Genomic DNA, 22,119 nt, shown 5'->3' on the forward strand with positions numbered 1-22,119 from the left:
ACTAGTTCCTGCTAATCTGACCTAAAAATAATTCCCTCTCGACCCTGAGCCTGGTGATGAGTTGGCAGCCTGGACACATGAAGTACACAAGGGGTCTCTGAGGGCTGTTTTTAGGGCCACCAGCACATCATATGGCTATGGCCAATGTCCAAAGCTTCAGAAGAAGGTTGAGGAAAGGATTTCCATCATAATGGAAGGATCTGCGTTGCTGTTTGAAAATGGAAATTCAGGTCTGATGTGTGGACAAGTTCCTCTTCAGGTTAGGGTTTTCAGGCTTAGGTTGTACTGTTCTTCCTCTTGGTCCATCCGTTATGCTTGGGGACCGCTGTTATTTAAAGACAGATTCTGTAAATTGCAGCAGAATTTTGGTGCCTCAACAAAACTACTAAACCAGCCAAATACCACTTGCAATTAACTTTGTCATATAAAAAGTAAAAGTGCTTTGGTAAAAGTTAATCTACAAATAGATAAATAATGCAGGGGGGAATGCAACACAAAAGGAATCCTTCTCAAAAAAAAAAAAAAAGATAAACAAGTACAGCTTCAAGAGTTCACCGCTTACTAGTGTTATCCATTTATCTTTGTATCATCTTTTCACTGTCTTAAATATCATCAGAGGGATAAAATCATTAGTGTGCTAATCTAGATAGCCATAGTTCTAACACTGACCTAGGCTAATCTGCCTTTGCAATTTCAAGAACTACGTTTGACTCCTCTGAAAGTAACCTTAAATTGTAGTCTTGTAAGAATTCCAGAGCTGTATCCTTCACTCCTTCTCCTAATGAGGTTATGACCAAATGCTCATTATAATTGCTTTAGACTCCTTTTAATTTTCAAGCTTATTAATCATAAGAAGAGTTATTTAAAATTGCATAAATTAATCTTAGATTAAAAGCCCATCAAAGCCTCGAAACAATTAAGAATAAGTAGGATTTCCCTGGGGCAGCAAGTTTTATTTTAATAGTGTAGTCAGGTGGATATCAGAACATTGAAGTATGGTAGTGATTAATGTATGCAAAATTTAAATGAGAGTTTTTAAATGGCAAATCTAAATCACATATTGACCTAACTGTAGGCTTTAACTGCATTGTCTGTCATATATTTAAACTGTTTAGTAATCAACATTTTAATTACAGTGTATGTTAGGGAGGCCTTGCAACAAACAAAACTCACCACTTCCCGACACTCTGCGTGGAACTGTTTAGCAGGCTGGGGCTGTGCTGCTAGCTGCGCAGAATAAGGAATGAGGAAAGAGAGCAGAAACTTCAAGGAGACTAATTATACTTGATTTTGCTTATGGATGTGTTCTTGTCCCCGCTTCTTCTCCACCCAGAAAACACCACCAATCGATCCGGCTTTCATTCCCTCTTTGCTACCCTCACTGTTCTCTAGACAAATCAGTCCTTTTCTGCTCCCCGAGCTGGCAGAAGCTACAGGTGATGCCCTCATGAGGGTGGGAAATTCTGTGAGAATGTGACCTTGTGGGTCCTTCTGACTCTAGGAGTCCCTGTGCCACTCGCAGCTTTGCGGGCTCCTGCAGACCTACTGAAGCCCTGTTTCTTTGGCCCCTGCTATGGGTGATTTCGCTCTAGCAGCCAGCTGAGAACAGGCTGTCAGGGATGCTGAATTCCTTACCAAGCACAGTGAGCAGCAGTCCTTGCCCTGAATAGTCTCTGTTCTGAGGACAGGAACTGGGAGAGAGAACTGGGCCAGTAAACACTTGGTCCCAGATCAAACACAGCCATGCAAGCACGTAAGAAAAGCTGGTACTTTATGTTTAAACTTGCTCTGATTTGACGTACACCGTCCTGTCGCTGCAGGTGCCACCGCATGGAGGAGACGAGGAGGCTTCGTTTCTGGAGGAGAGTGTCTCTCAAAGCAAGGGTTGACCTTGCCGCAGCTCTGGGACACTGGGGCCATGCTTGCTAGACATGCATGCTCAGCCTCCCAGTCGCTGCGTGCCCTTTTCTTTAAAGGGTTACCTCCCATGGTCAAAATGCATCCTAAAATTGCAAAAGTAAAACAAGAGGTGCAACAGCCACGTAAATAGCATCTTGCAGGGTCTTTTTGCCCATGCGTATGTTCTCTGTCTCCATCTGTCAATGCGAGCATTTGAAGCCTTCAAATTTTTTACCCCTCTCAAGCCTTAGAAGAGAGTGATGGAGGGAAGCCTGCAGCATGGAGCAGCCCCTGAGGAGGACTCTGACACCTTCTGTGCCTGTGAATTAACAATGTTTTGGGAGTCGGCAATAGAGTATTGGCCTGAGGATTCCTCGCTGCTATTCCTGGCTGTGGGAGCAGAAATGGGCCTTGTGGATAGCTAGCACAGATAATTAGAACAGCATTTAGTTTGGCTTGTCCTTGGAGGCAGGAGCTCTAGATGTAAAATCCTCCGCTACAGGAGGCAGTGGTGGAGTGATGAAATCTTACACGTGTTGAGGTCACTAGAGGGGGACACAGGCTCAGGCCAGGGCAATTTGGGTTACTCAGCACTTTGTGTTTTCAGGCATCCTGGGAAGATAGCACAGCTCCAGAGCTGAGATCTGTACTTGTCCTTTTGGAGGTCCAACTTGTGTTCCCATTAAACATGTGAATGGGCAAGAATTTCCCCTCGAGTATGTGCCCTCAGTTAATTACAAGAGCTGTAAATAGCATAGACGCATCAGTAGCAATGGGAGAACTAGCTGGGATAACTGCGGTGCACTGTTTTACAGCCAAGTTCTTATTTTCCAGAATTGCAGGGCTTGCGCTCCTTCAGCCAGCTAGGGATGAGTTGTGAGCCAGGCTTTTCTGATTTAACATTTGCATGGTGGCCATCTGATCAAGCTTGCCTTCGAACAAAGAGAGCCCCTGCATTGGAGGAAGGCATGGGACATCCCAGCTGATTCAGGAGCGTAAGTGTCATGATTTGGTCACGTTTTACGCTGACTTACTCCAGGCTGGAGTTCTGCCAGGTGGCTCTCAGATGTGATGGGGTGGGGTGGAAGTGGGTGCAGATGCAAACAAGCAGGTGGCAGGTGTCCTTCGGGCAGCGATGGAGCTGTGCAGAGCTGGGTCAGAGGATGCTCTTCCTAGGTCTCAACTCCTGCTGCCAGGAAAGCCTTACCAGTGTTGTCAGGGATTAGGGAATGGCAGGGAAGGGGAGCAGGTTTTCCAGTTTTCATTTTATTCTTAAAAGGCGCCCCAGTGCTCAGAGGTGCCATGCTTTGTGCAGGCAGAGCTCTGTGCTGATGCATCTGATGCACCACGGAGACATTCGGTGCTGCAAAGCAGTGACGTGCTGTTTCTAATATTGCCTAATAAACTGCTGCATTGTCTTTTCCCTCCCCCCTTTAAAAAATGGCATCAAAATTGCATGTTAAGCAGAGAGTGAGCTTCCTTTAAAGCAGCCTGTAGCCATCAGTAATATTTATTTTCTCTGTTTGTTTTAAGCCTGTGAAGACTGTGGTTTCCTCCATAGTGTCCTGATGGAGCCCTGACCAGCAAGCGTGCAATGCCCCTAGCCCTAATGTGCCATTAATGATAGGTTAATGTACAGTATAATGTTTTTTGGACTATGGGTTCATTACACTTCTGAGTGCAAGGTCCTTCTGCAGAGCACCCAAGGTCCCATTGCATTATATCATGCAATAAAAATACCCTTTTCATATCACACGCTAATAAACTGTATTTGAAATGCTGTCTAAGGGCACTGCCATTGTCTTGATAGTCTGTGCCTGCAACAGTTGGGATCTTTTTATTATGGTTTTTGTTATGCTGAATTCAGATTTTTAAATGAAATGCATAATTTGTCTGTGTTTCTTTGTAATAAATGGAGCAGTCCTTTAACTGCACAGTCTGGGAGGATTCCTGTGAACGAGAACGTTAAAAGGATGGCACTGTTGCAACCAGCAGCAACACTGCTTATTTCCTAACATACCTTGCATAAGCATCAGGTCTCTTATTGTAATTTCTAATTTGCCGGGTGGTGTGGTTACGTTAGGGTGTCATGTAGTTGTTAACATAAGACCTCAGTCCCTCTAATGGTGTCCCTCCTTCCTCCTCTGTATTCATAGGGTTTACATTAATGCCTGTCTCTGCAGCTCGCTCCTGGCTGCTGGGAAGACAGGCTTTCAGGTTGTCGACAGGCAGCCCCCAAGTGTTTGCAGCTGCAGCCATAGCCTTGCTGGCTCTGCCGGTTCTCCTGCCCGTGGCATCGAGCAGCGGAGGTGCTGCCTCGGACCACGTGAGCAGCGTGGCACGGGGCACCTCGATGGCACAGCTGGCGCTGGCCTTGGCTGTGCTGGACTGAAAGTCAAGTCTCGGCTCTTCTTGCCGTGGAGGAGAAATGAGGGAGGAAGGACAGCACCCCAGGAACTCAGCACTGCTTTTGCTGCCACCAGAGCAGTAGGAGATGCTGTGATGCCATGCGGGTGCCTGGCTGTGAGCCTGGCAGTAAGCGCAGCCCCTCCAGCCTGGCTGCAGCATGGGCAGGAAAGCCACGGCACTGCTCATCTCCCTGTGCAATCTGCTGTTCAGGCCACAGTTACCCCTTAGGTTAAGGGGATGCAGGATGATATACCCAGGTTCCTCCCCTTAACCTTCACATCCTCCTGCAGTGAGCAAGCACTGAGCCTGGCATATCCTGCGGGAGAGCTCAGAGCAGGTCGTGCTGCCTTCCCCAAGTAACCTCTCACTGCCCTGTGTCAAAAATGTAAGGAGGAGATGGTGTGGGTTAGATCTGGATGCACTGTCAAAAAATTCGGACCATTTGGGATTAAGGTTCCTGTCCATGCCCTCCCCGTTTCCCTCATGTTCTCTGCCCCAGGAAACACCACCCTATTATTTTTGCAGAATTACAAGGAAATTGGTGACTGACCAGTATTTCACATTGGGAATGTACTTTGTGGCCATCCTGGCTAAGGTTGGTAGCTGCCTATTTCACGAACCCTTTAAACCAGTCTCACAATGCATGCCTGCTTTTGTGCCTGGAAAGTCCTGTGAAAATCACAGAAGCATTGCTTAAGGCATGTTTTTTATTGTCTGCCTGTCCTTTGGCAGTGTTCAGGAGCCTCAGCACTGGGCTAAACCTCCTTGGTGCTATCCAAACACAAGTGTTCTGTAGTCAGTGGCAGAGGAACTTATTTACAGGAGAGACTCTTGTGAAGCTTTGATCTTCCCTGTACTGGTGTGTATGAGAGGCAATGTAAACTGATACGTTTGCATTAGACTAAATAGCTCAAAGGATTCAGGTAGCCCAGGTTTGGGGCTGTGGGTGTTGCACAGGCTTTGTATTAGGGCTTGTCCCAGGGGAACTTTCATCTTCCCTGGACGGTTCATCCTCACTCCTACCAGCAGTGCTGGCGAGCAGGTCTGGAGCAGAGCTGCATGTGGGCATTTGGTGCTGGAAAAGGCCCATGGGTCTGCAGTCCTACTGAGGATGTGATGTAAAGGTTGTTGCAGTGAGCTCTGGGTGAGTTATTACCAGAAACAAAGATTTCTCAGGCCGAAGGAGGAGGCTGTGAAAGCAAATTGCTGAATTTTAAGGGTAGGTAAAATTATGGAACTTTTACCCTTGAATAATGGCAATTTAATTGACTGGGCTAAATGATTGATGGTTTGTGAGCAATGAGTTTGAATTACCAGGGCTGTGTGTTCAGGGGGGCACTGCCCTTTTAATTTTATGTCAGGTATTTAAATCATTTACATCACCCTCTGCGAGGTGCTCCCCTTTGAAAGAGTTAACCTGTCTGGTGGGACACTGCAACTTGAGAAATGTACCCTTTATCAAGAGAACGAGATGAGACAAGTTCATTTAAAAAGCCTGGTTTGTCATTGTTTATCTAATTTTCGGAGTTGACACAGAAAATTAGGCTGGCTGACACTCACTCTGGAGCTATCCCTGGCCCTGTCCTGCCTGACCTTTTCGACTCCGAGCTGCTGTGTGCTCCCAGCAGCCACTTCCCCCTGGAAATCGCTGTGCAGCCGTGCATCCTACCGAGCCAAAGCCCTGGCCAGGGTGAGGCAAGCCAGTACAGGGAAGCTGTTCAGTGGTGGCTTTTCAACCTGTTTTCTGCTGCTTGGGTCTGCTGATACTGATTGCCAGGTATTTTTAAGGCTGAGTATTTAAGAGTTGTCAGGGAGGTGGTTACCTGCTTTGTAATGTACGTGCGTAGAAGTCTGAGCAAATGTGAAATGGGTGGGGATGGGATCAGCTTTGTCATGGAGACATCCCGTGATATCTGCGGGCTGCTCTCATGAGCATCTCTTTCCCTAGGATCATGCTTCTCTCCATGATGGTGCCTGTCAGTGTCGCAATGAGCTCTTGCACGTTACTGAGACTGAGACGTTGGCTGAACCATCACTGGTAGGGCATGGACAGTCTCCATTGCAGTAATTTTGCTGAGGAAGGTTTAACATCAATCTCTTACTTGCTAATTCACAGTGGATGTAAGTGCCAGTGTAAAAGAGCTGTGCTCTCTGCTGTTAGCGTGCCGGAGAGCCGGGTGCAGCTCAGCACCCCGACTCCGCTGCTGCGCAGGGGGATGTGAGTGCAGGACTGATCTGTGCTGGAAGCCAGCCAACTTCCCACATCAAAAAAAGGTGGATGGCTGCTGCAAAAAAAGGTATGCACACCCCACCAAGCAGAATGTAATCCCACCAGGGTGGCGAGAAACTGGCCACTGCAACAGAAAACGCATTTCAAGCTACTGCACATTTAACTTTCTTCAGCGTTACCTTGCAAAGCAAAATAAATTTATAGGGGAATATTGAAGTACAGCAGGTTGCTTGTGTTTGTTTTAGAACATACTGCTCAATGTTGAAGCCAGAGCTGGGACTGCTATTTGTGGCTGAGACACTCAGTGACCAGAGCTTATTAATAGTGTCCAAGCTGTTGTGACTTTCATTTTTTTTTATTTCTTGAGGTGGCAGTTTATCCCAGCGCCATCCTGCAGCCTGGGCATGCACTAGACCTGGACTGGTGCAGCTGCATTTCTCCTTCAGCAGTTTTGATTTTTACCTGGGTTTTTTTCCCTTGTTCCTTCCTTCGCTCCCTGTCTAATCTCCCTGCCCCTTCTCTCCACTCTCCCCTCCAAAGATACCTCCAGTGTAAGGTGCTGGTTTCAGAGGTGTGCATGTTTTGGACTGTGGGAGTTAATATTTGCAGTACTCTGGATGCCTGGAAAGGGGGGAATGGGGGACTAGATGCTGAATAGTGGCAAAATGCAGAGAAGCTGAAGGGTAACTTTACAAAGAAGCTGCTAAGAGCAGAAGAGACTGCTGCTGGTGCAACCACGGTAGCTGGAGACTTTGGAGGGAATCTTATGTTTTTCCCTGAGGCATTTCTAGATGGTAAGCCAACCGCAAGTCCCTTTTACGTAGTCTGTACTGCGTTATCACTTCAGGTGTTGCTGTAAACAGAGGCCAAGGGCAAGTTTGATGGACTTTGTTGTGTTCTCCACAATTCTGTATTTGCTCTTTGATAGATGTTTTTATTGGAGTTGCAGACATGAGTGCAGCAGGCAAGATGCTGCTAAGTGAGATGTGGTCTAGCAAGGTCAGGTATTAGAAGCAGCAAAGTGGTTTTGCTGTAGACTTCAGCACAGGCTGTCTGCGGACATTATACATCCTTGGGCCACTTGTGACCTCCTTGCTTTCGGTGCCTGACCTGAACATGCCACAAGCTGTCCACCAAGGTTTGCAAAGATGGATCCCACTTGACACTGTAGTCTTAGCTTTGGTGGAAATCTCTGTTGTTCTATTCCCAGTTTAAAAACAATCAAACAAAAATCCAAACAAAGGAAAAGAACCAACCACCAGATTCTGAAAAACAGCTTCTAGTAAGACCATCCCTTCAGCCGGAGAAAAATCCTCACTAGAGCAGTATAGTCTAAAAACACAGGAAATTTAAAGTGTAGTTTCAAGTTAAACTTATTCCTAGGGAGAAAAGTGAGTGTGTAAAACCCCAGGCTTCAGTGGAATAACCTCACAAAACAAAGCAAATAGGGTGAACAGCATGGCTAGCTGATGTTTTCAACCTTGCATAGCCTGCAGTTTCCCTTTGCATGTTGTGAGTAGCTTAAATGCAAGGATGTATTGGGTGTGAGATGTCTTCCTCAGCGGGGAGTCTCTCTGTCGTAAAGGAGATTCATGGGAGAAGCGGACTGGCTTTAATAGCTGTTTTTTAATTGCCCCAATGCATCTGCTCTTCCTTGTCTGTGGGCTCTTGATTGGTTTTCCCTAGTTCTCACTAGTGTCCTTGACTGTTGTTTTGTTTAAGAGGCAAAACAGCTACTTCTAGGCTATCTTGCTTATAATAAGCATTTACCTTACTCCTGCACCTTTTGCACCCAAAAATACCAAAGTGCTGGGCAAAATGTGCTTGCAGTGGTTCTCGCAGCACTCTTGTGAGAAAGCAGAATCTTTTATTCCCTTTTTAACCGTGAGGCTGAGGGAAATTAAGAAGCTTTGTGAAGGTCATGCTGGAAAGTATGCAGCAGCTTGGGAGTAAACGCCAGGACTCCTGTCTCTGGGTTCCTGATCATGCCCTCTCCTGAATTGTTTTCACAGGTAGGAACCAAGTAAAACCAGGAATATTTCAGATTGCATTTGTTTAGTAAAACAGTGAAACCCAGACGTGAGGGATGTCTGGAGTAGGAGGTTTAAAAGCAAGAAGGTGCCGTCTTTCTTTAGTGTTGTTCCTGATGTTAGACATTCAAGACCAAAGCTAAAGATTTTTAGTAGCCAGGTGTTGGAAGGAAAAAGATGTCCATATGCTCAGTGCCGCAAGCATCTGTGTACTTAAATGCATCATTTTAAGATCATCCATCTTCTTTTGGTAGCATTGAACTGTCTGCTGCCATCCTCAAAGCTCTCGAATGGACTCTAGTATCTCTGGATATATTGTTCTTCCTTGGTGGACCATTTTCCAAGCAATGACTGAGTGTGAGCACCCGCACATCTGCCTGGATGGGAAATTCAGAGCTCTCTGACAAATTTAAAGTGGCTGTCTACAGCTAAGAATGTCTGAAAGGAAGCAATTTGCTTCAAAAAATTGAATATTGGGGGAAAACATCTATTTTTTTAGCAGTTACAAAGAGCAAATTCAGGAAGGTTGATTACAATGGCGGGTACCAGCTGCCCACAATTTCAAAGGCCTGGAGATAAAATGAAGGGCTTGCAGCTCAAGCCTGGTGGGAAGCACTGGCAAAACTGAGAAGGGGAAAGCAACTTCTTTGAACTGGCTTTGTTTTGGAAACCTGTAATCACACGAGCGTCGTGCTGCGCCCTCCAGTTTGCAGGAGTCGGGTGATCTTGTGTCTGCAGACTTCGGTGTCTCAGTGGTTGTTCTGTGGAATGTGCACATCCATGCATTTGGATGCAGGAAAAACTCATGAGCTTTCTTCAGACTGCAACGGTGCCGTTTCTGTCATAGCTTCACCCTAGTCACTGTGGTGTCTTTCAGATTCTGTAGACTTTGGCATGGGTTTTTTTTTTCCCCCTGTTTCAAATCTGAGTTATTAGACTGAGCAGGCCGAAGCTTTCCCTGGGGGAAAAAGCAGGGCAGCCATGGGGTGAGAGCCTGCAGCACGAATGAAAGGCATTCCCAAAGGCTCTGTATGGTTTGTGCCCAGTAAATAAAGAAATCCAAGAAGGAATGGAGGCCACCAGCCTGACCTGTATGTGCTGATACTAGAGAGGAAACCCATGAGTGCAGCTTCTCCCTATCCGGGCTGAAATACCGACTGTTGGTATCTTGCACGCCTGGTACCAGCACGTGCTCTGCCTGTCATGCAGTTCTTGCACTTCCAGATCGTTAAAGTCCTCTGCATCATGGGTTTTGCTCTCGTGGTTACACCATCAGCAGCTGAAATTATTCATATACTCACTGATGATCAGCAGTTTGTTGGGAGGTGACGGGGGTATAGTTGTTGTGAGTTATCTTCTCTCCTCCGAAGTCTGGCCATGCTTGTAATGTGGTTCCCAGCATAAACCTGGGCAGTCTTTTACACTCTGATGAATGGACGGGGAAAAGTTTCATTTAAGTAGTTCCAGAGTGAAATCTGTTTCATAGCTGAGAGATTAAGCCACTAAACGTCTTGACTGGTGCAGCTGTGTCTCCTGCCACCTCCCACGGCATTAGCTTACAGGCAAACTTGCTTTTCCTTTTTCCCCACCTCTGTTGTCTCTCCCTCACCTTTTTTTACCCATATCCTTTCCTCTTAATATACCTCTTGTCTCCAGTCTGTGTGCTGTACCACCTCAGATCTCACTAGTTTAATTGTGGGAATTAGTCCTTCCAGCGGAATGGAAATGAGAACCGACTCCCAGGATCTGTCAATGAGTTCATGTTTACGTGTTTATTAGCTTTGTCTTGCCTCTTACTGTGGTGTTCCTCCATCTACCTGGAGAAGGAGCCACATTGGCACGTTTTCCCACTGATCAGGGATTGCAATGTGAGAAGAAACAAAGGCCAAGTCACATGCCATCTCTGTGGGCAGCAGGGACCTCTAGCTGCCCGTCCGGGGACCCTGCTGGCACGGAGATTGTGATGTGTTGGTTTTCTTCTCGGAGCTTCAAACACAAGGTGGAAGAGCTCATGGGCACCTCTGCTAATCCAGGCAGCAGAGCAGCAGCATCTTTCCTGCCTCTGGGCCAGGACCCTTTTCAACTGAGGTCTTGGGTGCCAGGAAGCTGCTGAGATGGAGGAAAGATTTGGGCTGAGCTCTGCTCCCTGGGTGGAGGCTCAGGTCACGATGACTCGTGCGTTGCCCCTTCCCTTCCTTGTATTGCCCCTGCCCTGCGCTGCCTTTCCCAAAAGCCTGTTAGAGGTGCAGCCAGTGTCCCACAGATGCACGCACGGAGCGTGAAAGCTGCTGTTGTACCAAGTCCTGGGGTCATGGCAGGTGGGGGGGGCCATGACGCAAAGAAGCTGAGGCTTTGGCTGTTCAGCAGCTTTCAGGGCACCAAAAGCCAGTGCGGTGAGATAAAAGATTTCTTCTCCTGGTGGACCTCTTGCTCAACTAAGTTGCTCCACCAGAGTATTCCTTCTGTCCTTCCTCAACAAGGTTAACTGGGAAAGCAACTGAGCTGGTCCCAGTAAGGTCTGAAGAAGGTCTGCACATCTCAGACCTTTCTCTGAAAAGTTCTAGCTGAGATTTCCAGCCATCCCAAAGAGTAGAAGCAACAGCATCTCACGCTTCCTCCGTAATTCTCATAGATAATGGCATATTTTATTCCTGTGGCTCCTGCGTTTGCTGGCCCTGGCCCGCAGAGTGTTTTATTGCTTGGAGCTGATGCCTTGAGGATTTATTGTGCTCTATTTAGCCCAGTGCTGCTTCATTGCTCCGCTCGGTGCCATCCTAACCCAGCCGACCACCAGGCTTCCCGGGCCCCACGTCAGACCCGTGCTCGCTCTCCCTGCGCCGATTGCCATCGTTCACTGCTGCGGCTGGCGTCGGGCTGCGCGCGCCGGTAATTCCCACATGTACGTCACCCTCCCCAAAGGCTCCCTGGCACATCTACTCTGATTACTTTCAGGCGTTGTTTGCAAGAGCTATGAAGTTTAGTGTTGCAAAAACTGAGCTGCTTTTGAGTGATTTGGAGTAGAGGTTTTCATCATCTGTGATGGTTTCTCCTGGCGATTGCTTTCTTTCAGTCATTTATGTAATTGCGGTACTTGGTTTCCTGTGGATTTTTATACTTCATTTGAGATTCATCTGAAGATGGCATGTTCCCATCTCTAGGAATGTGGCCAGATTGAGACATGAGCTGCCTAAACTGGCTGCTGAAATTGCAGGCCATATTTTTGTTTCATCCTGAGATGCTGTTCTGATTTTCTGAGGTGTCTAAGACACAGTCTTCCGGTGCCGGCAGTAGCCGTATCATTCATGGCCGAGTATTTTATAGTTATCCCTCTTTCCATCATACTTAATTCCCACAGTAGCTTCTCATGATAACCTGTTACACTTGGGTGATATTTTCATTTCTGTATCAACTGATCACTCCAAATGACACGTACTAGCATGTATGTGCGTGAACAAATCCCTCTTCTTACGGAGGCTGCAAGTGCTGCAGAGCCTGGTGCCTGGTCCTGCTGCATCTGCAGGCATGGAGCTCAATGACCAAGTAACAACAGGAACTGCACACTTGCAGGGATATTGGGGGTTTTTCCAAGGTAATTTGTAGAACCGTACATTTAAAGGATGCCTGTACACAGGGTAAGGCGTAAGGTTTGCACTGATAGAAGTCAAGCACACAGATGTAAGTGAATGGTGGCATTTGTGCAGCCGCGTGTTTCGTTCAGTCTCTGCCCCGCAAATGATGTAGTTCATGTTGCAAACACAGACTGCCCTTAGCTTTCCTTTAGACAAAGGGGAGTGCTATGTCAAAGAGGTGCACAAGGGGGCTATTCAAGAGAGAAACTTTAAAATTAAGAGATCACAGAAAATTAAGAGGTCACTGACCTTTACAAGCAGACTAGCAGATTAGTGTTATTGTCAGGATATCTTTTTTTACCAAAATGTCATTTAGAAGTTCAACAGCCTGGCAGGCCGTCCTAGAAAGGAGCTGATTCACAACAGAATGAGTTAATTGAACATTAAAAAAAAAAAATTAAAAATCAGCGTTTTCAAGGAGTGCTAGGCTAAGGCCTCAGTAAAGAGTCTGAGTTCCCCCAGCCCTCCCTTCTCTGTATGAACAGTGTATGTGGATAATATGGATCCAAGAGGAGGGTCACTGGTTTGAATCACTGGTTTATTGCATTTTTATGACTGTAACCACAGGATGTTCCAGTGTATTTTTTAAAAAAAATAAAAAATAAAAAAAAACCCAAATCAAAAAACACTTTTTCGGGTTTTCGCAGGAAGGGTTGTGTTTACCTTGTCTAACTCTGCCTATCCCACGTTCCAGGGCCACCCATTCATCGTGCAGTACAACGATGGGAATGCAGAAGTTGTGTCCATGTGGGTGTGCAGGATGCTTGAGGAGCGGCGATCGACCCAGGGACCACAGTGAGCTGGGCTGGCTCACAGTGCAAGACAACAGCCCATCATGAACTAGCAGCACCAGCCCTGCGCTTTGGACTCTCAGTCTATCTGGATCATATTTCACTTAAAATATTTTCTAGAAGCATCAACAGAATCTTTCAGGATATTTGTTGCTGCCTTTCCTTCACCACCACATTAAGGAATTTTCTTCCCACATTTCTTCTGTTGCTGAGCAATTTAATGTCCTCAGATTATCTTCAGTTAAACTGTACACAGCCTTAAAGCAAGTATTTTATATCTATATTTTTTGTTATTGAATGTATTGTACATTTCCTGGCTCCAGAGTATTTTTTAACTGTTAAGTCTTTTCCTGTTGTACAAATGACACGCTGAGTGTTCAGAGGATTTCGTAAGGGGTTGTTGGCTGTCTTTGAGTGCAGGCATCCACAAAATGCTGGGTTTAAATGTAAAACAAAAGCAAACAAACTAAAAAAGAAGTATCTGGACTTGGTTATCCTGCAAGGAGGCAAGGGATTGCTCTTCCAGAGTAAAAGGAAGTCAGGTAGATAGATCAGCATCGTACTGTCGAGTGACCGGCGGTGCCTCTCTCTGCTCCCAGCGCCTGCTGCTGTGGCTGGGGTTTGCTGGGAGAGCCGAGCAGGGAAGACAACACAGTGCGCCGGTGTGTGCAAAAAGCATCCGTGCGCAGGCACTGCAGGCTGATCTGTAAATGCAGAAAGGTTTTGCCGAAGTGGAAAGAGGTGAGTTGGAAGAGGACAGCACTCTCCTGAACAGAGAGTGGGGTTGTAGCTGGGGGAGCACCAGCCCCAGAGCCGTTGGCTGCAAAGGGAGAGCAGCCCCGGGCATGGGGAGTGTGCGGCCAGCAGCAGCACGAGGGGTGTGAGGTTCTGCCCGTGCCGCATGAGGAGCCTGAGGGTGAGCACGGGCTTGTGCAGCATCCCACGAGCTTGGGGACGGGAACGAGCCTGCACAGAGGGCCCCGGGCTGTGCTGTGCCACTTGCCCTCACAGCCAGAGAACAGGCTGCGGGGTTTTGCTTATTACCACAGCAGTTCGTGGCTTGCTTGGAAGCATCTTGCCTTTCTCAGCTCTCCCTTGATCGCTTATTTTCTTATATCGGAGTCACTGCACGATGGGTGCAGCTGGGTCAAGCAGAGGCTCCCAGGTTTGCAGTTACTGTAAAGAAAAGAACAATTGCAATGTCTCTGCAGCCTGTTTCTTGCTCCTGCAATTTCTGTGTATGTTTCCACAACAGGCTGACACAGATTTAATAAGTCCTTGTGTTAAGACACTTACTAAAAAAAGCGGGGAAGAGAGGAGGACCATGAAAGGCGGGTTTGGTTTGTGTGACTTGGGTCGGTGAGGAGGTTGGGGCTTTTGTTTGCTTGTCTTTGCATTAGAAATAAACTTTTGCTAAAAAAAAAAAAAAAAAGCTCAGGTAGTATATTATATACCAGCAGCTTAAAAAAAAAAAAAAAAAAAAAAAAAAGTGAAAAATTTCTCCTGAACTACTGCAAATCCTAAATGTTAGTGTGGAAGCAGCCTGGAAAAGACTGTTTCCTTCCTTGGAGGGATCGTTTGTCTTCTTTTGAAGTATAGAGGTTGCAGGCATGAACTTATAGACTAAAGTTTGTCTTAATTGCTCTGATGTCACAACCTCCCTGGCAGATAACAGTACAATGAATGAGTCAACAGCCCCCATACCTCCAGGTCCTTTTTCTAAAGTGAGACAAATTTCTTCCCTGTGAGCCAACCAGACTACAGGCAGCTCTTCCATTTATTTATCTCTAACAGTTTGCATTAGCTTTCTCTGGATAAAAACTCTCTCTTCCTAATGCAGTGTAAAAGTTGGTAAAACCAAGGCTTTTCCTCTCGCTTTCCCTGGCAGGGAGGTCGGGAGGGGAAGACGTCACCCTGAAAATCTGTGCGGGATGCCAGCTGATGGAAACGTGAAAAATCTCCTGGCTAACGGGCTGACAGTGTTATAATTCACTGGCATACGTATTAACCTTGCCGTCTTCATCAGTATACTTAATCAATCCAGCAATCACAGAGCAGGTTTGGGGCCTCTCTCATCTTTCCTTCCCCAAGTCCTTGAATTCGATGCAGCTGGGGGGCGGGAGGAGGACAAGCAGCCGGGGCTCTGCTCGGCGGCACCGTTTCTGTGTCGCTGCCAGCGGTGGGTTAACGCCGTCTGGGGGGATTCGGGCTGGATGAGAGAGCGGAGCTGGGAAAACCTGGCTCCTCCTCAGCACGGCCAGCTTTGGTGGTGTCACTCCTGGTGTTGAGCAGCAGCAAGGTCAGGCCTCCCTGAAGTGCCACCTCCTGCCTCAGATATGGTGTCCCTGGGTGGTGGGTCCCCATGGGAGGTCTGGACCCCACAGCCCAGTCTGTCTTGCTGCACAGGGGCTACTGGGATTGTGTGTCCCCCCCCAGCACAGCACATTGCTCCCCCTTCCAACCCACGTCCTGGCCCAGCTTTGCACGCGTGTGTGCAAACCCCTGGTGCCCACAGAGCCCGGTTCAGCTCAATTCTTGCCACCACCCATCCGCACCAAGGGGCACAAGTAAGGGGAAGGCAGGAGGGCAGTAAAACTGGGCAGGATCTGGGCAGGTGTGGCTGCGCCGGGTGCCCCCACCCATGGCGAGCAGCTCCCCAGCATGCCTGCACCCAGCCCGGGCTCCTCTCCCTGCAGCAGGTGGGCGCCAACCCTGCGTCTGTGCCGTGTGGGGCAGCGGGAGCTGGGGTGAGCCTGGCGTGGGGCACGCTGGTGCAGCATAGGGTCCCCCCCAGACCCAGCTGAAGGGATCCCCTGGGGCGCAGCACTGTGAGCAGCACAACGGAGCGGGGCTGCCGTGCTGCATGTGGGCTAAGGAAATCCTGCCTCGGCTCCGGGGCTGTGTGCGTGCAAAGGTGACTTTGAGATGGCCATGACATGTGAAACGTGCCCCAGGCTCTGCCACCAGCCTTGCGTGTAACGTCATCCTGGCCCCGAAACCCGCTCCAGGGATGGGGAATGAGCCGGCAGGGAGATGTTCCTGGCTGCCAGGCAGGGCTGGAAGGGCCGGGTGCTGCGGAGGGGCTCAGCAGTGCTGCTCTGCAGGCAGGCAGGAGCTGCGCTGGAGCCAGGGCTGCCTGGGGGTGTCGTCCCTCTCCTTCCTGCTGCAACTTTTGGAGTCTGAATCCAAGGCATTCCTTGGCTGACAAGCTTGCAGAAAATGCAGCGATATTGTACCCTACAGCTGAGTCCTGTGCATAGCAAACGTATTAATTCAGCAGCGGATGCTATAGATGCACTGAGTGACCCTCCCCATCCCACCTAGTCCCACCTCTCCTCCCACTAGCTCGTTTAGGGACCCACCGGCAGCCCCACACAAGTCCCGCGTCTCTGTCTCCGCTCCATGTAACCTCAGCTATGGTGGTACCGATAGACCCAGTCTCCTATGGGAGCACATATGCAGGAGCTCACAGGCTCTGGGAAAAACTGGGTATGTCCCATCTGTGCCAAAACTTCCAGTGTTTTCCACTTTTCCCTGCCCGTGGTCCTTACCAGGTGAAGCTCACCCTGTGAGATGAGCCTGCGGTAGTTAATAGTTCTGTGCTCTTAAATGCAGCACAGAATTAGAAAATATTTTGTTGCAGCCCATGGCCAAACACATCCTGCTGTCAGCTTTCCAAAGGCAAAGTGTCAGTCTTTGTTTTCCAAGTAACAGCCTGAAAAGCTCTGTGTGTGCGTGTGTGTGTGTGTGTATCTGGCAAAGAAACCAGAAACATTTTTTTTGTGGTGGTGGCATTGTGGTGGGCTGCAGCTCTGAAGGCTGCGAGGGGTCCCCGACCCGTCCCCCTCCCTGGCCAGCAATATACTGCCGTTAATAACCGAGCAATCACTAGAAATGGCTCTTAGGAGCGTCATTTGATCTTTTTGATATCTGAGAGCATAAGCAAACTGGAGGATTGGATCTGGGAGCGGTGTATGTGTTTTCCTGCCTCATGGAGCTTTGTGGTCCTGCAGGGAAAGTTTACCTGGATGCATCAATGGAAAAGGGATGGACCACTGGGACCCTCTGCCTACAATGCAGGGAATTTGGGTCTTTGCTGGGGAAAAAATGTCCCTAGTCCTACAGGGAGCAAAATCCACTGGTGGAGAGCAAAGGCTCTGAGAGCCCGTGGCAGAAACCACTGCCTGGTGATGGAGGGACTTCAGCTGCAGGTGGGAGGGGGCGATGCCGCCAGGGCAGGCACATGCTCCACTTGGCTTTCTGGCTCCGGCTGTGCTCCCTGTGCCCAGTGCTGCCTCCAGAGAGGTCAGCCCGGGGGGGGCATCAGCATCCAGCCCCACGGGAGCTGCACCTGAGACCCCCACCCTGGGGAGCCTGCAGCCTTGGCTGGTGAGGAAGAGGAGGGAGGAGGCAGGTCCCTTGGCTGCAAGAGCCAAGACACCCCAAGCTGGGGCTCTGCTCTGAGGGGCTCCCCAGCACAGAGAAGGGAGCTGTCAGTGGCTGCTCTGCTGCTCCCCACAGCGCAGGGATCCAGGGGACACGGAAACTCCCTCGGCCTCTTCGGGCAGTGACTGGGAGCTACAAATCCTCCAGAAAAGCGTGCAAAGCCTTCGCCAAGGTTTGAAGCCGGCGGCCCCTGCAAAGGACTCAGAGGCTTCTCAGCCTCTCGGGGACAAAGCATCTTTGTGCAGAGGCTCTTCCTCCAGCTCCCATTAAGACGTGCAACCGGCAGAGATAAACACATAAGAGACCTGACAACAGCCCCAAGAGACCTGTTCCTGGCTCAGCTGCCCGGGGCCGGCCCACGCAGGCCTTGGCACGCCGACTGGGCTGAGTTAAACACAGCACACGTGAACCCGGCAATTTGAGAGCTGCAGAAGAACCAGCTCTGGCCTCTCAGCTTCTCCAGAGGGTGCTCAGGTGATGCTCTTCAGCCATGTGAGGTTATCTATGGGTGACTCCTGCCCCGCAGAGCCTAGTCCCTGCCCCACTGCTTTCCTGAGGCTGCTGCCTGCCCTGTGTGGAACGGGACAGGAACCAGCTCGAGCCCCAGATGCTACAGCTCAGTGAGTGGGATGTCCCTGCGGTGGGGGCCAGGGGAGCTGCAGGGTTCTGGGGCAGGAAGGGGGAGCTGGCACCCATTGCGTGACCGTGGGGTCCTGAGCTATAGCAGTTATTTGAAGATAATCCATCTTTAGCCTTCCCTTAGGCTTGGGCAGGGGGGCTCCAAGGCCCTGTGGGGCAGAAATCTGGAGGGATGGGGGGACCATCTCCTGCTCCCCCAGCTCACCAGGCCTGCCTGGCCTGCTCTGGGAAAGTCTAATAGGGAAAAAAATGATTTAAAATCTCTAACTATATTAAAGTATTTTGGTCACATTGAATAAAAAGAAGGTTGTGCTTTAAGAAGAGAAAAGCTCGGAGGTCTGTGCCTTTCCCAGCGGGAAGCTGCAGCTGGAGCGCTGCGGTGCGGGTGCCGAGGAGCTGCGCTGACCTGGGGCTGCTTTACCTTCAGTAAAGGGTATGGCCATAAACCACAAGTGTGCACTAAGGACAGGATTTATAGATTGAGCCTTACTGGCTGCTGGAGAGGTTGCTGCTTCGCTGGTACCCCACTGCGGCTGCTCCCGCCGCCAAGTCCTGCAGCGAAAGTTCAAGGTTTATAAGTAGCCGGTCAGCTCGGGAGATGTTTAATGGCAAATGGATGTCTGGGGCTTTTACAGGCAGGAGGAGGAAAACTTCTCTGCTGCCGAGACAGAGCTGCCGGCCGGGCCCCACGTGCAGGTGAGTGCAGCGCCATGCTGAAGGGCTGCGGTGCCCAGCTGCCCCCAGCACCACACGGCCTGGCAGGGCGAAGGCAGAGTTAATTGCTGCCCTCGGCTCATCCCGCTCCATCTCTGCAAAGGATGGTTTAACCTAATCAATAAAGTCGTGTCTATCGATCGTGTTTGTTGCGTTCCTCAGTAGCCCTGCACCCCACAGCCACTGCGGCTGAGGGAAATTAGGCAGATTTAGAGCCAGCAGGGACGGTGCAGACAGGGTTTGGGCAGCCAGAAAGGTGAGGGGCAGCACTGCCATGGGGGAGCTGGGGGGTCAGGGACAGCACTTCGGGGGGGGTTGGACAGTGGGCAACCTGAAGCGTGTCAAGGGGTGCACATTGGGGAAAGCCAGGGTGTGTGTTGGGGAGACGGAGGGTGCACAGAGCGGGGGCACGGTGGGCATCGCACAGTGCACAGAAGGAGGGACATGGTGTGGGAGCCGGGGTGCATGGACAGAGCGGTGCACAGTGGGAGAGCTGGGGTGCGTGGATCCAGGCATGCATGCGGGGAGAGCTGGGGTGCATGGATAGAAGGGTGCACAGTGCGAGAGCCAGGGTGCACGGATCCAGGCATGTGCAGTGGGAGAGTCGGGGTGCTCAGACAAGTGGGAGAGCTGGGGTGCATGGATAGAAGGGTGCACAGTGGGAGAGTCAGGGTGCATGGATCCAGGCATGCATGCTGGGAGAGCCGGGGTGCACAGATGGGGAGTGCACAGTAGGAGAGCCGGGGCGCACAGATGGGGGGCGCACAGAGGGGGTGTCTCAGGGAGAGGGGCATGCGTGCACAGCCAGGGCACTTGGAGGGGGCACCGGGGTGCACCGAGAGGGCCCCACAGGCTCCCCAGGGGTCTCAGGGTGGGATCCCTGGGGGGATCCCGATCCACCCCCACCCCCGGTGGCTGCCTGTCCCTGCCCATCCCTGCCCTCGGCGGGTGCGCAGCACACCGGGTCAGGCGGAGTGTGCCCGGCCTGCAGAGAGCCGACGCCGCTCCCTTTGTCAATGTCCAGTAATTAAAATGTCACCGTTTAATTTTCAGGCCTCTCGGAGCAATCTTTTCCTAATAAAGAGTCTAATCGAAACGCTCCTTCCCCCGCCTCCCCGGGAAGGGCCGCGGAAGAGGCTGTAAAGGCGCAGAGCCGCTGCGGATCGATAGAGAGAAGCCCGGATTGATCGGCCTCTAAAATTAAATTTATTGGGGTCATGGTTTTATATGGTGCTGATACAACTGTTAAATGGGGAACATTCATTTCCAATAGGAGGCGTTTATTAAACTTCCACTGAATTAGACCGCCGTGATTTATGTGGCAATCTCGGCACAGCCCTCCAGGAGAGAGGGGCCCTTCGCGGCCGTCCCCGCGCGATTATTTATTTATACACCCGTGACACGGCTCCCTAAGTTTTAACCTAAATTATCCGCCGGCCTCGCCTGCCAGCGGCACCGGCCCGGGGGCTGGCGGCGGCGGGGGGGTCCCGTCGGGGCGCACGTCCCTGCCCGCCGCCTGCCCGGCCCCGCGCCCTTCCGCGCCCCTCCGCGCCCGCGCACCCCTGGGCGGCAGCGCCCGCGAACGGCCCGGCTCTCGCGTGCGGCGATCGTTGAGCGTTAATTAGAAATTCATTACAATTAAAAGCCGCGCGCACACGCCTTAATTACATCTGATTTTTAATTCCGAATCCGTGTTTACACAGTAAGCGAGACGTACCTCCTGATTATCCCCAATACTCTTTATACTGTACTAATTATGTAAATTAAACCTAATTAACTGACAAAAACTGCAGTCAATTCAACTGTTAAAAGATACGGCGGCTGCGAGGAGCGGGGCGCCGGCGGGGAGCGCGGCCGGGCGGTGGGGCCGGGGCGGCGGGGCCGGGGCGGCGGGGCCGGGCGCATCCCCGCCTCGGGGCTCCGCGCTGCCGCTCCACCGTCGGGGCGAGCCCCGGGCCGGCGCCGCCGCTCCGGGCTGCGGAGGCGCTCTGCGGGCAGCGGGGCAGCCGCACGGCCCGGGAAGGGTACGGCGGAGGGGGCCGGGGCGCTGCCGCATCCTCCCGGACCCCCCAGCCCCCGACGTGTCGCCGCAGGAGCGGCCCCGGGAACGGGGGTGGGGGGAGGCACCGGCTCGGTCCGCGTCGCCGCCCGCTCGCGGTGCCTCGCAGCCGGTTCCGCAGCCACTGCGGGTATTTAATGCCGTGGGATGACCCTAAACCCGGCCGCGAGAGGGGCAGCGGGGCTTGGGGGCTCGGCCGCGTCTCACCGCGCTTCTGCCTCCGCCTGGCCGGAGGATGCGGGGGGGGGGGGGGGGGGGGGGCGATAAATAATTAAAAGGCGAGGAATAATTACCAGCTCGGGTTGCTATCATTGCGGGAAGGCCGCGCCGCAAGGCCCGGCCAGCAGCACCCGGTCCGCGTCCCCCCCGACGGGACGTCCCGGGGGGGAGCCGCCGTCGCTTTCCCGCACGGGAGCGCGGCCCGGGGCCGGTCCAGCCGCGGCAGCGCGGGGGAGGCGGGGGGCTCCGCACCTGCGTTCCGCTCCGCGCCGGCTCCGCCGCATCCTCCCGGCGCCGCTGGTGATGGCGGGGAAGGGGGGGGGGCACACAAAAGTGATAGCTGGGGGCGATCCGCGCCGTTATTAACTTCTGTTTGATCAGTGTAATTGCGCCGATCGCGGCCGGACGCGATGATTAATTACAGTTTAATTAACGTGGCTGTGACGAGCGCTGCATGCGAGGACCCAACCAGGGCAGGGATGCGGCTATGGGCCCCCGCCACGCCGGCACGGCCGGCGGCCGCCGGAGCAGGGTGTCCCCCCACCCCATGCCGGTAGCCGCGGATCCTGCCGGAGTGGAGCGGGACCCCGTGGGGAACGAAAAACCACGGGCTCGCCCCCTCCCGCCCTCGCCTCCCCGCGATTTCGTTGCTGCTCCGATGCCCCCCCCCAGACGCCCGGTACCGCTCCCGCACCCGCGCCCCGCCGGCGAGGCGCGCACCCCGGGGGGGGGCGGGATGCACGTTAACGGCGCATCCCCGATTTCGATGGGGCCCCTCCGCCACCCCCCCCGGGCCCCTCTTTTCGTTGCCGCCCGCTCCCCACGCAAACTTTCAACGAGCATCGCTCCCCCCGGGGATGCCCGCACAGCGGGGGGCGGAGGGGGAGGGGGCGCGGAGCGGCGCGGAGCCCCACGCAGGTGCTGCCGGGGGTTGATCCCCGCTCTTACCTCGGGCAGCCCGGGCGGGTCCCCGCTCGGTGGCGGCCCCCCACGCCCCCCCCCCCCCCTCCCGTTCCGCCGTGCCTTAAAGCCGCGCTGTGATTGACTGGAGCGC

At 51.8% G+C, this 22,119-nt stretch overlaps 1 protein-coding gene across 4 annotated transcripts in view; it reads left to right on the plus strand.

Moving 5' to 3' along the window:
* Nucleotides 1-13,297, plus strand: part of MAP2K5 (mitogen-activated protein kinase kinase 5) — a 140,109-nt gene extending 126,812 nt beyond the window's left edge. For all 4 annotated transcript variants that reach the window (XM_080396972.1, XM_080396973.1, XM_080396970.1 and 1 more), the window contains one exon: nt 12,892-13,297. In XM_080396972.1, the coding sequence (XP_080253098.1) occupies nt 12,892-12,996 (105 nt within the window). In that variant the 3' untranslated portion in view covers nt 12,997-13,297. The remainder of the gene's footprint in view (nt 1-12,891) is intronic.
* The last annotated feature ends 8,822 nt before the right edge of the window (nt 13,298-22,119 follow it).

This window comes from Falco punctatus (genome assembly GCF_963210335.1).
Source record: "Falco punctatus genome assembly, chromosome: 7".
Taxonomy (NCBI): domain Eukaryota; kingdom Metazoa; phylum Chordata; class Aves; order Falconiformes; family Falconidae; genus Falco; species Falco punctatus.